Consider the following 15,468-nt stretch of genomic DNA (forward strand, 5'->3'; position numbering starts at 1 on the left):
CACATGCTTTACGGAAAGCTCTTCAAGCCCTTCTTAATCAGCGATAGGTGAATTGTGACGGGTCTAAGCAAGCCTAGCACGTCCATTCCCACTGCAAGTGTTTCTGACTAATAAGAAACATGGGAAGTCTGCTGCTGGCTTCAGAAAGATCCTCACGGACAAAGGGACTCTTAGGAAAGCTCTTCCTTGCTTCGGACATTATGGCCCGCACTTGATATCAGGAGCTGCACCCGTCATCTTGCGGCTACTATGGAAGCTGCTGAGGACAAGTGGTAAACTAGGGCAGACAAAGCAGAATGACAGAGAACTTTTCTGTCTGCATTTAAAAAAAAACAAAAAACAACAAACAGCTTTATTGAAATACAATTCACACACCATAAAATTCACCCATTAAAAGTGAACAATTCACTGGTTTTTAGTATATTCACAGAGTTGTGCCTCCATCATCACCATCAATTTTAGAATATTTTCATTACCCTCAAAGAAACCCTTCACCTCCCAGCAATCACCCCCCGCTCTCCAGGTCCCTGTATCACCCCAGCTCTAGGCAAACACTAATCTACTTTCCATCTGTATGGATCGGACTATTTTGGACATGTCGTGTAAATGGAATCACACAATATTAGCAAAATATACTCAATCCATGACATAGAATGTATCAGAAATGTAATTTCAGAATTTCAGAAATGTAATATCAGTTTCTTTTTTATTGTCAAATAACATTCCATTGTATGGATATACCACATTTTATCGTCCATTCATCAGTTGATATCCTCTCTGCCTCTCTTGCTGTTATTCATTTATGTAGTTCACCTTATATTGTTTCTTATTATTTCTTTGTGATAGTTGATTTACGTTTTAGCCTTTAAAATTATCTTAAATGAAGAAAGGAAAGTACCAAAGTAAAAGAGAATATGTATTGCTGATTCATCCCCTGCCCTGCCCTGCAGACCACCACAAAAGAAAGATTAGGATTTGTCTTCCACTATCCCCTCCCTGTCGCCCACTGTTCTTGATTTAGAAATCATTTCATCAACCTAAAAAAATACTTTTAAATCTGGTAGAAAATATTGTCAAAGCTGGTAGAAGACAGCCTTCAGGGGAAGAATGGTAGTTCCATACTATAATGTCAGTGTTTTGGACATTTTCACAGAGCCCTGTGCCAAAATCTTCCCCTAGAAAACAACAGTTTCACTTCCAAAGATGGTTTGGATGAACTATTGGAAGTGTGATTTTCTTATCTCTAGGCATGTTTATGGAAGTATCTGTAAATATAAATCTAACACTTCTAATACAGCTAATCTTTTGACACTGATCAAGTTCCACAAGCAGCCCATTTCACACTGAGAAGCAGGAGGGTGTTACAATACCATTAAGAAGAGAGCAACTCCAATTTAATACCTTAACCAACACAATTTTACAAAAGAACTTGGGATCCTAAACCTTTCCATTAAACTTTTTAGAACAAGATATAATAAAACAATTGATCTATCTAATCTATCTATCTGTCTGTCTATCTATCATCTATTAAGCAAGGATGGATAAGAGCGAACATTCCCATGAATGACATACTCCATCGGGTTTACTCAAATTTAGATAAAGTTAGAAAGTAAAGCCAATAGTATTATGAACTTAAAAACTTTTTTTCATGGAATTTTGACCGGAAAAGTCATTGATCAAAACAGCTAATTTAATTCTTTTAAAATTGAATTCAATTTTCAAAAACATTCTCGATTTCTTTCTGAATTCCATCCATCCATCATATCAATAAGGTAAACAACTTTGAACTACTAAGGGTAAGTATGAATGAATCTTATTTGGGAGTTAAAAATTATAGCACATACAACATACAGACTTTTAAGTTCTGTATCTTCTCCATGTCTGTACAAAGATGCTGAAAAATCACCAACAGGGAAACAGGCACCACTTTAAACCCATGGTTACTAACAAATATTAAATTTTTTCAGCTATCCTGGTGGAATGATGGCTAAGTGCATATACTATGGAGCCAGACTGTCTGGGTTCAAATCCTCCCACCATCACTTACAATCTGAGAGTCTGAGCAAGTCACTTAAATTTGTGCTTTAGCTTCTCCATCTATAAGAGAGGATAAAAGGTACCCACACCTCATAGAGTGGTGGGAAATTAAATGAGTTAGTGTGTAAAATATGCTTGGAATAGTGCTTGGCACATGGTAAATGCTGTAAAAGTGTTAGCTCTTATTAATACTATATTTCTCCAGTAAATTGCAAAAACAACTTCAACGTTTACCATTTTCTTTGAAATCAGAATCTATGCCTCTTGGCTCTCAAACTTCCCACTGACCAGAGAAAACAGAATTCATCATTTGAGAATGATGTTACCTTTCTTTGTTTTTACTCATCCTCACTTCCTTTCCTTTTCTGACAAGAAGTATTTCTTCTCTTCTCTAAGGCAAATCCCTCCACATGTGATTCCAAACTTAACCATTCCTGCCACCTGAAAAACCTTATACCACTCTTCCCTCTCAAGTAGATATTTCCCATCTTTAATAATGCCTACCTCCATTCCACATGGCCATGTAGCTAACATACTCTCTCTTTCCTCCTCTAAAATGGTAACATTATTGTTTTATTTGTACCTTATTATTACCAACCATCTCCTTACTAGTGAGCAGAAAGCAGACAGTGCCCCATTCAGAAGCAGAGACCCTGTCCTAAACAAAAGAACTGGCACGGGAAGAGGCACTCTTCAGTCTCACAACGTCCCAGTCTCTGTGCGCCAGGCATCTTGCCTCACTGCTAGCTGGGACAAGCTGCTGAGGCAACACAGCAAAGAGGAAGTGTGCTTTGCGTATAATGGAAACGTGCTTAAAGCAATTTGCCTTCTGGAAAGTTTTTAAGGCACGAAGGAATGCTGTCATCTCCAAAGTGACAGGATAGTTTAAGTTATCATTTTCATAGGAAAATAACTGGCATTTCTCTTAACATGGTTTTCTCTAGAAATGAGACGTTGTTGCAATGCACCAGAAAATAACTGAGAGTTGGCTAAATCACACATACCACTTACATGTTTTTTCCTTAGGAGAATATTATGCTGATCCTAAATCTAAAGAATCTGTTCATTTTCATCCATTGTATTCTGGACAAATATTACAAAGCAATAAAAATGATTTAGAAGAAGAAAAGTAATTCCAATTATCTGAGATCCTCCACTAATTGACTTTTTACCAGTAACACTGATTATTTTATGTTCATTTCCTTTGTTGTTTACAATCATTATTATTTACTGCTTATCATTATCATTATTAAATTTCATATCATTAAGAAATATCTGAAAAACAGATCTTAATAATATAAAAACAAAACTAAGGAGATAATAACAAACACACATAACTCACACAGCCTCTATCTTCCTGAGAAGTGCAAACACTTAATCTCAAAAGGCAGACTAGCATAAACGTCTGTACAGCACACGGATGGCACACATCAGTGCCATAACTGTATAGCATCACACTGCAGATATTCAAAGTTATCATATCAGTATGACCTAATTTGCTGACACGACCTAATTTGAAGCACTAGCACTGTTTTCCTGTCTGCCTAGAAGACACTGTAGAATACAAGAAAAAGAAAAGATTAGAGCAGAGAAAGAACCTATCCTGGAAATCCATAAAACTAGGATAGATGGAGACCTATTTGTCTAGAAGCCTTCAGACATAACTCTGCTTAGAGCAGAGGAAGACAATAGATGACCCCCACAGGTCCTTTCTAGCTCTTTAACCACAATTAATGAACAGTGTTAAAATAGTCATAAAAATGGATGCGGGAAGTATTCGCTTCCTCAGAAGAGCTGACAAGAACAAGATTTTACACTTTATACTTTAATTTATTTATTATGGAGTTATAGCCTTTAAAAAATTAAATACTACAAATAATGAACAGTTCATTTTACTTTAGGCAATAATTAAGCATATGCCCCTAAAACAGCATATGCTATAAGTAAGTGTATACTCATACAAACACATTTACTTGAAAACATTATTTTCTTTACATTTTTCTTCTTACTCTAATCAAGATTTTCAAAATTTAGATAAATTATCATTAGTTTTAATTATCTTTAAATTCCTCAACAGAATTGTTCAAATGACTCAATAAAAGGCAAAGTATTTCAGTATGATGCTGCAGAGTACAAAGAAATCTTCTATTATCTAACAGCTTTGTGCCCGGTGGAGCTTGGCACCGATCATGTTTAATGAGGGATTGTGCACAAAACATATCTCCTGTTTTTCCCAGTATCAATGAATGAAACAAACATCAACCCAGTAGGCCAAGCAAGAAACCTAGATTCTACAATCACCAATGTCTATTGATTTCCCATCTTCAATATTTATTGAATTATTCCTTTCTTTCCAGGTAAGACACGGTACAGCTACGGCCTTGGTTCAGATCATCCACTGCTAGCCTGGACTACCACTGTGGCATCCCAACTGGACTTCCTGCCTACAGGCTCGTTCCTCCCAATGCATTCTCCACATAGCTAGAGTTATTTTTCTAAAGCACAAATCTGATCATTTTACTCTATCCCACTCTACCTAACCGCTCAGAAACCTCAGGATAAACTACAAACTATGAACTGTGACCTTCATGGTATGGTTACCACTCTCTGTGATGCCCAGCCTAGTCTCTTTCAGAATTCCTCCCTGACATTCTATGCTTTATCCATGATGACCTACTTTTGATTCCCTAAATATGCCACTTCTGGTTAATCTTTGTGAGTTTGCACAATTCATCTGTCTGAAACATAAAGCATCCACCCCATCCACTTCCCATTTCATTTTGGTTGGCTAAATCTTACTTGTTCCTTCCTTGAGACACCATTCCTAAACCTCCAAGACTGGGCCAAGTGTATTCTTTCACGTGCTTCCACAACATCTTGTTTTTTAAATACTAAATATACTCTACTGTAGTGGAACATTTATTTCACTGTCTTCCCAAATTGACTGAAAGTTCCTTGAGAGGCAGACACTGTATGTTGTTCACCATACCTCCCTAGCACCAAGCATGATCCTTGCCACGTAGTAGGCACTCAAGAAATATCTGTTGAATTACTCAGGAACACACTTAGTCAAAGAAAGGAAGCTTCCACATCAGTATGCACACAACATAGCATCCAATTTATAATCTGAGGTATTTCAAAAGGTCTTTTACAAGCTGGTTTGGGAGAACTTTGAAACACATTTTCTCATAGAAACTATATATATATATTTGGTGAGGAAGATTGGCCCTGAGCTAACATCTGTTGCCAATCTTCCTCTTTCTACTTGAGGAAGATGGTTGCTGAGGTAACATCAGTGCCAATCTTCCTCTATTTTGTATGTGGGATGCTGCCACAGCATGGCTTAATGAGCAGTGTAGTGTGTAGGCGAGCACTTGGGATCTCAACCAGCAAACCTGGGCCACTGGGGCAGAGCACACAAACTTAACCACTACACCACTGGGCCGGTCCCTCATAGCACAATATTAAATGTAGTTGATAACTAGCTACCTCTCCCAAATATATAATGTTACCTATACCTATAATGTAGGTAAAGTGTATTATTTACAGTCATTGTAGACTCTAAATACTGAATATCAATAATGTTTCTGGGAAAATGTATTAAGAACTCCAATTCTGCAATGCCATGAACTAATTATTACTGGCTGCAGCCCAAGAATAGAAATATATAGTTCCAATTTACGTAGGTGGTTGAGGACAGAGGTTCTAATAGGGAGGGAATGAAAAATGACTAAAAACTAGGGAATTGGGGTGGCAAGGATTGGTCTTCTCTTGCCATTAATCTTTGGGAACATGTTCCAAGCTGGGGACAACCAACTTTTCATCTCCTTTCTTTTCCTTCAAGAATCCTAGGAATTAGATGCCAACTTCCTATTGACAATTGACACTTCTGATGTCCAACTAGGGTTTCTTACCAAAGGAAATTATCTAAATGTTCTCATGTATATTCTTTTCATTCTGTACTCAGTATTAAGTACAAAGAAAGCCAAGCAAGCAAGCAAACAAACAAAAAGCAAGATAGCTATTAACTCTAGGAAAAACAACAATTGTCAAAGAAAATAAACGTAATTATAGCTCAACTGTGAAATGTTTAACAGAGTCATTATACTGTAAACAATGAAAACTCATCAAACCAAAAATTATGATCAAACTAAAAATTACAATATGGGAAAATGGAGCAGGGGGAAGGTATTGCAAATATTTTCTTCCAATTTGTATTTTGCATTTCATTTCCATAACAGTGTCTTTTGTACACCATACATTTTTTAGACAACAGCCTAAATTTTAAAGTTTTGAGTCCCATTTTTTGTCCGTTAATGTATGTGCTTTTCATATCCTATCTAAAAAAAGCTCCTATCCAAAGGTTGGGAATATTTTTATGTATGTATGCTACCAAAAGTTTTATAAATTAGCTTTTATATTTAAGTCTATGACCCATATCAAGTTAATTTTTATGTATGGTGTGAAATAACGGTCAAGGTTAATTTTTTTTTTCCTTATGGATATCCAAGTGTCCTAGTACCATTTGTTGAAAAGAGTAACATTTCCCCATTGAGTTGTCTTGTCCTCTTTCCTAAGACCAACTGACAATCTATATGAAGGTCTGTTTCTGGACTCTCTTTTCTGGTTCTTTAATCTAAATATCTATCCTTATGCCAATACCACAAAGTCTTGATTACTGTAACTTTATAGTTAAATATTTATATCATGTAATGAGAGTCTTCCAACTTCATTCACAATTATTTTGTCCATAGTAAGTCTTTTGTGTTGTCTCATAAATTTTACCTTCACTTTGTCAATTTCTACAAAAAAGACTACAGAGATTTTCATTAGCATTGTACTGAATATATAAATTAATTTACAGAGAACTGGCATCTTAACAATATTGAATCTTCTGATTCATGAACATGATCTATCTCATCACTTATTTAAGTTTGTTTTACATTCTCTAAACAATGTTTGGTAGTTTCAGTGCATATATCTTGTTGAATTTATCCCAAAGTAGTTCATTTTTTTTTTTTTAAGATTTTATTTTTCCTTTTCCTCCCCAAGCCCCCTGGTACATAGTTGTGTATTTTTAGTTGTGGGTCCCTCCAGTTGTGGCATGTGGGATGCTGCCTCAGCATGGCCTGATGAGCGGTGCCATGTCTGCACCCAGGATTTGAACTGGCGAGACCCTGGGCTACCGAAGTGGAGCTCTTGAACCCAACCACTTGGCCACAGGACCGGCCCCCCAAAGTAGGTCATTTTTATTGATCCTATTATAAATTATATTTTTAAAGTTTCAATTTCCAATATTTCATTGCTAGTACACAGAACTACAAATAATTTTTGTATATTGAACGTGAGTCCTGCGATCTTGATAAATTCACTCATCAGTTCTGGTAGATGGAAGAGTTCTTGGATTTTCTACGTAGACAATCATATTGTCTGTGAATATACACAATTTTCCTTATTCCTTTTCAATCTGCATAACTTTTATTTCTTTTTCTAGCCTTATTACACAGTTATAAGAACAATATTGAAACAGACAGTGTTGAATAAAGGTGGGGGGAGCAGTCTTTTTTCTTCTTCCTGATCTCAGTGGAACAGCATTCAGTCTTTAAGCATTAAGTATGGCATTAATTGTAAGTTTTTCATAAATGCCTTTCATGGGATGAGGAAGTCCCTCTCTATTCCTAGTTTGCTGAGAGGCTTTATCATGAATGGATGTGGAATTCTGTCAAACGCTTTCACTGGAATAATCATATAGTTCTCCATTTTTACATTGTAAATGTGGTGAATTACAGTGATTAATTAATCCAGTGTTAAACAAACCTTGTATTGTTGGTATAAATATATTTTTACATATTAGTGGATTTGATTTGCTATTATTTTGTTAAGGATTTTAACATCATGAAGAATACGGACCTGTAGTTTTCTCCTGAAGTGTCTGTCTGGTCTTGGAATCAGGGTAATCTTGGCTTCATAAAATTATTTGGGAGGCATTTGTTCCTCTTCTGTTTTCTAAAAAATGTTTTGGCAATTAGATATACATGTATTTAGGACTGCTATGTGTAATTAATGAATTGACTCCTTTTTCATCATGTAAATGTCCTCTTTAACCCTGGTAATGTTGTTTTGAAGTCTACATCATCTGATATTAATATATCCACTTCAGCTTTCTTTTGGTTATTGTTTGCATGATATATATTTTTTCACCCATTTATTTATTTATTTTTAAATATTGGCACTTGAGCTAACAACTGTTGCCAATCTTCTTTTTTATACATATATATATATTTTATTTTTTCCTTCTTCTTCTCCCCAAAGTCCCCCAGTACATAGTTGTATATTCTAGTTGAGTGCCTCTGGTTGTGCTATGTGGGACACCTCCTCAACATGGCCTGATGAGCAGTGGCATGTCCACACCCAGGATCTGAACCGGTGAAACCCTGGGCTGCCAAAGCAGAGTGCACGAACTTAACCACTGGGCCATAGGGCCAGCCCCTCACCCATTTATTTTTAACCTTTAGCATCCATACTTATAGAGAACTTCTTTGGATATCATATAATTTATGCAATCTGACAATTCCTGTCTTTTAATTGGTGAACTTTGATCATTTACACTTAATATACTTATTGATATAATTGGATTTAAATCTACCATCTTATTAGTTATTTTCTATTTGACTCAGTTGTTCTATGTTCCTTTTCTACCTTCTTTTGGATTAACTTAGAATTTCTTCTGTCATTAGATTACTTTATTATATCCACTATATATACATTTTAAAACTTTTTATTTTGAAATACTTTTAGACATATCAGAGGTTACAAAGATAATATAGAGAATTCCTATGTACCCTTAATCCCTAATGGTAATTTCTTATATAACCATAATACAATATCAACACCAGGAAAATGACACTGGTATAATAATATTTTTTATCACTATAATTCTATCATTTTGAAAATGTTATAAAAATGGTGTCATAATGTTTGTAAACTTTTGATACTGGCTTCTTTCACTCAATATAATGTTTTTGAGATTCATTCAATTTGTTACACTTATCAATAGTTCATTCCTTTTAAGTGAGTATTCCATTGTATGGATGCACTACAATTTGTTTGAAGGACATTTGGGCTGTTTCCAAGTTTTTGGCTATTACAAATAAATTCCTGTAAAGGTGTTTATGTAAGCCTATGCTTTCATTTCTCTAGGATGAATATCCAGGATATTTAGACTTTTTATGATTACATTTTATCTCCACTATTGGCTTATAAGCTGATTGAAAGAAGATACTATGTTTCTAGCATTTTCATTTTACTGTCTTTATAGTTTCCATATTTCTTCAGAAATTCCCCATCTTTTCATGTATGCTGTTTATCTTTTCTATTAGATCCTTTAACATATTATTCATAACTTCCTAAAAGTCCCTGTCTAATATTTTTACAATCTGGGTCATTTCTCCATGTGGCTTCATTGATTGTTTTATCTTCTGACAACAGATTTGTTTTTTAACTGCTTTTTTAAAATTTCATAATTTCTATTTAATGCTAGAAATTATGTGTAGAACAGAATAGACTGATGATAATTACACCTGGAAATGGGCATGCTTCTTTTTCTGTCAAGGTGAGGATTGAGACAATCTAGTCAGTATTGAGTTGTGTTTAGGTTCTCTTGTGTTACATTTACCTTCAGTGCACCAAAAACATCTCCCAGCAATGGGATGCTTCTACCTTGTGAATGTGTGTGCCAAGGGTCTTTCTAAGTGTTCCACATGCACTCTCAGCTTCCAGCCATCCCTGCATGCTTGCACTATAGAGGGGTGCTCTCTTCTCCAGTGGTAGATTGATCTTAATGGTATCTCAGTGTTAAGTTCATGGTAGGGAGCAGGGGACCTCTTGGGTCTTCTGGTAGCAACTCAGTATAAGGCACGTCCTTTGCTCCAGCTGAGCTTTAGGGGTGGGACTTTCTTGGAGTTTCTGCCTCTATTCCTGTGGCAACCAAACTATGTCTGTGGGTAGTCCTGGGGAGGAGGGCGGTTCCTGCCCCTCCTCCAGCAGTAACAGATCAGTGCAAAGTCCTGATTTCAACAGTTTCCTGCCCAACTCCCAGGGGTAGACAGCTTTTGTTTCTATCTAGCTCCCAGAAGCAGGTAATCCTGGCCTGGGCTTTGGGGCCTGGGGGGAGGGGTTTCTTGCCCACCTTAGCAAAAGGCTTTTGCTTAGCATGAGAAAAGGGGTCTTGGAAGTAGTCAGGGTACTGTGCTTGTGCTCCACTAATGAGAGTGTTCTCTGCTCGCCTAGTCAGCACCTGGTAGAGGCCAATGATAATAAAGCTGTGAGTGCATGTGGACTCCCTGTGTCAGGACCCAATGTTATTTTGAACTCTCACGATAGCCCATGCTCAGCCTTAATAATTTTCTTAAAATTTTGGCCATTTTCTTCTTAGCTACTTTTATAGTACCTACCCTCTTCCTAACCCTGCTCTGCCAAAGGAAAACATTTTCATATGTGTCATCCCTCCTCTCAACAAATTAGGGAAAAAAAGGAAATTTTCCCAACCTAAGAAAGAGTATATAAGAAAAAACTTAGAGATAATATCGTAATTAACAGTGAAAGGTTGAATGCTTTCCCCCTAAGACTGGCAACAAGGTAAGGCTGTTCAAACTTATCACTTCTATTCAAAATTGTACTCGTATTCTTTCAATGTGATAGGCAGAAAAAATAAATAAAAGACATACAGATTACAGGGAAGAAATAAAAGTGTCTTTATGTGTGGACAAAATGATGCTCTATGTAGAAAATCCCAAAGAATTTACAAAAAGCCACAGAAACTAAAAAGCGAGTCCAGCAAGGTCATAGGATAAAAGGTTGACATATGAAAATCAATAATAATTCTATATATAGCAATGAAAAAGTGGAAATTTAAATTTTAAAAAATCCTATTTACAGGAGCATAAAAAGACATGAAATAACTAGAAATAAATCTAATAAAATGTATTCAAGAAAACCAGAAAACATTGCTGGGAGAAATTAAAGAAGATCTAAATTAAAGGAGAGAGAGACTCTTTTCATGGATCAGAAGACTTAATACTATTAGAGGTCGGTTCTCCCAAATTAACCTATAGATTCAAAGCAATTCCAAGAAAAATTGTACATACTTAACAAGGTAATTCTAAAATTCAGAAGAAAAAGCAAAAGATCTACAACAGACAAAAACAACTCTGAAGGAAAATAAAGCGGGGGTGAACACTATGTGATTTCAAGACTTACTGTAAATGTACAGTAATCAAGACACTGTAGCATTCTGTAAGGGCAGATGTATAGATCAACGAAACAGAAGCGAGTTCAGAGACAGATCCACACATATAAGCAATTGATATTTTATGAAGGTGCCAAGGTAATTCAATGAGAGAAACGTCTTTCCAATAAAGAGCCCTGGAACAACTGAAAATCCATATCCAGAAGAAAACCAACAAAACCCAAAACAGAACAAAAAACCAAACTGAATCTCCACCCTCATTTTGCACCACATAAAAAAATTAACTTGAAATAGCTCATAGACCTACATATATGACCTAAAGATAAAGCACTTTTACAAGAAAACTTAGGAGAATGATCTTTGTGAACTTGGATTAAGCAAAAATTAATTAAGACTCAAAAAGCACAAAATATAAAAGAAAAAATGATAAACTGGACTGTTTCAAAATTAAAAACTTCTGTTCTAGGAAAGACAATGTTAACAAAATAAAAATGGAATCCATGGACTTGGAGAAATATTTGGGAAAGACATACATGTTAGAGACTTATCTTCAAAATATATAAAGAGCTATTATAACCTAATATAAATGTGCTTGATATGAACAGATAATTTACAAAAGAAAATGAATCACTAAAAAGCACATAGAAATATGCTGGATATCATTAGACATTAGGAAAAGGCAAATTAAAATAACGAGATACCACTACATACCCATAAGAATAGCTTAAATTAAAAAAGATTGACAATACCAAGTGCTGACAAAGATGTGGAACAACTAGACTTTTATACATTGTTAGTAGGAATGCAAAATGGTATAGCACTTAGAAAAAGAATTTGGCAGTTTTTTATAAAGTTAAACCTATGTTTCCATATAACCCCAACAGTCCCCATTCCCAGTTATTTACTCAAGGGAAATGAAAATATGTCCAACCAAAGACCTAAATGAATAATTATAACAGTTTTATTCATAATGACACAAACTGAAAATACCCCAAATGGCCATTAACTGGTGAATGAATAAAAAAATTGTTACATGTCCATACGTTGGAACATTATTCAGCAATAAAAATGAAGAAACTAAAGACATATGCAAAAACCTGGATTAATCACAAAAGCTTTATGCTAAGTGAAAGAAGCCAGACACAAGGGTACACACTCTATGATTTCATTTTTGTGACGTTCTGTAAAATGTAAAACTGTAGTGATAAAAAGCAGATCTGTGACTGCCAAGGTCTAGAGGGCGGATGTGAGGGAAATGACTGCAAAGGGAACTTTTCGGGGTGGTAAAAATATTCTTTATCTTGATTGTAGTGATGACTACCTGACTCTATATATTGTCAAGCCTCATCAAATGATACATTTTAAAAGGACAAATTTCACTGTATGTAAATTTTACCTCAATAAATCTCACTTTAAAAAATTACGTTATATAAAATCTCAGAATTGGAAAAGGATGACACTCATTAGTATGTATAAGTTCTACCATGCTGGTAGAAGCAACAACAACAAGAACAATGCGGGACGAGTCTACTTGATAGTCACACTGAGATTTAACAGCTCTAACACTCTCTAATTTGTACTTTTAGACAAGCATGAGCACATCTATCTCTGTAGGGAATTAAAAACATATTACCAATTAAAAATGATTGACAAATAAAAAAAGATCATGTAGTGAAAACATGGGAAAAGCTGATAACAAAGATAAACCTATGTATGTCCTTTAAATGAGAAAGTGTAATGCATATTATACTCCCTCACAAAGTGTATCCATATATTGGAAAGGATAAATGTATGGACAGGTATAATGGTGTTCACTATACTATTGTTTACTTTAAATATGTCTGAATTTTTCCATAATAAAGAATTAAAAGTTAAATGGCAAAAACATGCTGTAGTATGCAAATAAGCTGCTTAAGTAAAACATTAAAATACATTAAATAATTTGTATCAAGACAAACACATATTGGCCCAGCAATGAGTACCTTGGCAATAGCAGTCTGTTTAAAGATGCGAGTAATCAATCCCATGACAGTCTCAGTGGCATCTGAATTTGGAGCTCTCATTAATTTTTCCCACTCTTCAAAGCTGCTATTCAATTCCTATGGGGGAGAATATAACAATGTTTAGAAATACAGCATATAGAACAGAACAATTAATGCAATAATGAATCACGTCCTACTTATTTTCTTTTTTATATAGAAAGATATAAAAAGAAAATAAAATTCCCAAAGATGCTAATGTGTTCATTTAAAAACATCAACACGGAGTAAGGTCAGTCACATGTTCACAATAATGATAGAAACCAACGACAAACTGTGGGTGAAAACCAAGCCCTTTGGTAACACCATAAATGAAACAATTGCAGCTTCCTCTTAAGGAGAAACATTCTGTAAAGTAAAAAGAAAAATTTAAATATATAAGAAAGCATGGTAGTGAAAATGTATATGGTAGCAAGTGTTTTAAATAAAACATATAATTTTATTTAGATAAGTATAAAGACTTGGGGAATACTAGTTAAATAAAAATCATATACTGCCTCTGTTTTATTTTTTTTCTAATGCTAAAATAATGGATACAGCAAATAAGATCATTCTTATTTTATCAACAGCATGTTGCTCAATGTTTACAAACTGCTTACTAGTCTTTTTTGTCAAAGTCATGTCCAGATTTGAAGAAATTTCAGAGAATACATAAGGATTGCACTTCCCAAAAGTAAATGTAGATAAAGATTAGGTAAAATATAATTTGGCTTTCTGATATGTTGAACTTCACACCTTACAACACGATCATAGAATTTTAAGATTTCAAGAACAGGGCTGCATCCAAGTTAGTCTAGAATACAGGTAGCCATACTTAAAAAAAAATCCTAGAGCAAGAAATACAACTTCCCTTGCTAAATATTGAGTTTCACACGCTACAAATACTTAGAATTTTTAGTACTAAAACTTTGTTGCAATTGAAGTACTTTCTTTCTATATTCAGCAGAAATATTTTTTTAATCACCAGGATACTGAATCTTTTCACATTATTTGATGACTAAAGTTAAATTCTTCTCTCTTCTTGAAATGATACAAAGTCAATTCATATGCTCTATTAATTAAACCTATTTTAAGAAAGCGGACTTTTCCTTCTGTGAAATATGAAATATGTGGAATCTTTCATAGAATAATTTAAAATGATTTAAATAAGTCTTTCAATCAAAGAAGGGTTCTCACCTTGGCTGCTGCTGCTGGAAGATCAAATGGAATACGCTGTCTGATTTTAGGGGGCAGCTGGGTTAAGACTTCAGTCTTTAATCTTCTAATCATTATGTCACTTAATAGCTGATGAAGTTCATTAAGGTTTGATGCCCCTCTACAATCCCACTGACGCCTTTTACCAAAATATCTGTTAATGTGAAGAAAAAGCATGTAGCAAAGCTGAATGCTAGAGTAAGAAACTGTTTATCCAGTGTGTTCTTCCTTTTAATGGTAAGAAGCCATGACACTGTTTTTACTGTTATTTCTAAATGCAATTAGTTTCAACAAGCTCAGCTTGACAAGCAGTAATGAATAAGATTATACATTACCTTAGCAATAGAAAATGTTAGTGTCTAAATATACTGTTTACGCTAAGTTAATGCAAGGCTGGGATGAACTGATAATCTGAATACCACTGGCATTCTGGGTGGGCTCACAAAGGGCACAACCAGCCCTAACTAAGCACTAACTGCCAATACACCAGCCAGTCTATACAACAACCAAAACCACTTAAAACATTTTCCACACCCTCATTGATCTGTTAAGCAAAGCAGATTGATCACTTGGTGATCTCTTCTTCCTTTGAAACCACTAGATTGACAACAAAGAAAATTAAAAAAAAAAAAAAAAAGACAGAAACCCACTATGAAGGAGAGAACGAAAGAAAAAACATCAGGAAATAAGCAATTTCAACAAATATTCAGAAGACACAATGCAGACAGAGAGGTGGTGGCTGACTTGGCTACAACTTAAAATGCTTGCACAAGGGAACCTATCCTCTCGATCTCTGAGCAGACTGGGAGTTGCCAGTACCAAGCACTGTGGGCAGGCGTTAAGTAAACGGTGGAAATCTAGTACATCTATTTGAATGTACGTATCAGGACAGCTGGCCTAATAACATCCCCCTATTATTGTGACAACCCAAAGACCATTCCCACAAAATTC

At 35.1% G+C, this 15,468-nt stretch overlaps 1 protein-coding gene across 1 annotated transcript in view; it reads right to left on the reverse strand.

Annotated features, from left to right (window-relative positions):
* Window positions 1–15,468, reverse strand: part of ZRANB3 (zinc finger RANBP2-type containing 3) — a 215,719-nt gene that overhangs the window by 54,962 nt on the left and 145,289 nt on the right. The window contains exons 7-8 of the mRNA XM_046657892.1: window positions 14,500–14,671; window positions 13,267–13,383 (exon numbers count right to left, since the gene is read on the reverse strand). Of these exons, the coding sequence (XP_046513848.1) occupies window positions 13,267–13,383; window positions 14,500–14,671 (289 nt within the window). The remainder of the gene's footprint in view (window positions 1–13,266; window positions 13,384–14,499; window positions 14,672–15,468) is intronic.

The sequence above is a fragment of the Equus quagga genome, chromosome 4 (assembly GCF_021613505.1).
Source record: "Equus quagga isolate Etosha38 chromosome 4, UCLA_HA_Equagga_1.0, whole genome shotgun sequence".
Classification (NCBI taxonomy): Eukaryota; Metazoa; Chordata; class Mammalia; order Perissodactyla; family Equidae; genus Equus; species Equus quagga.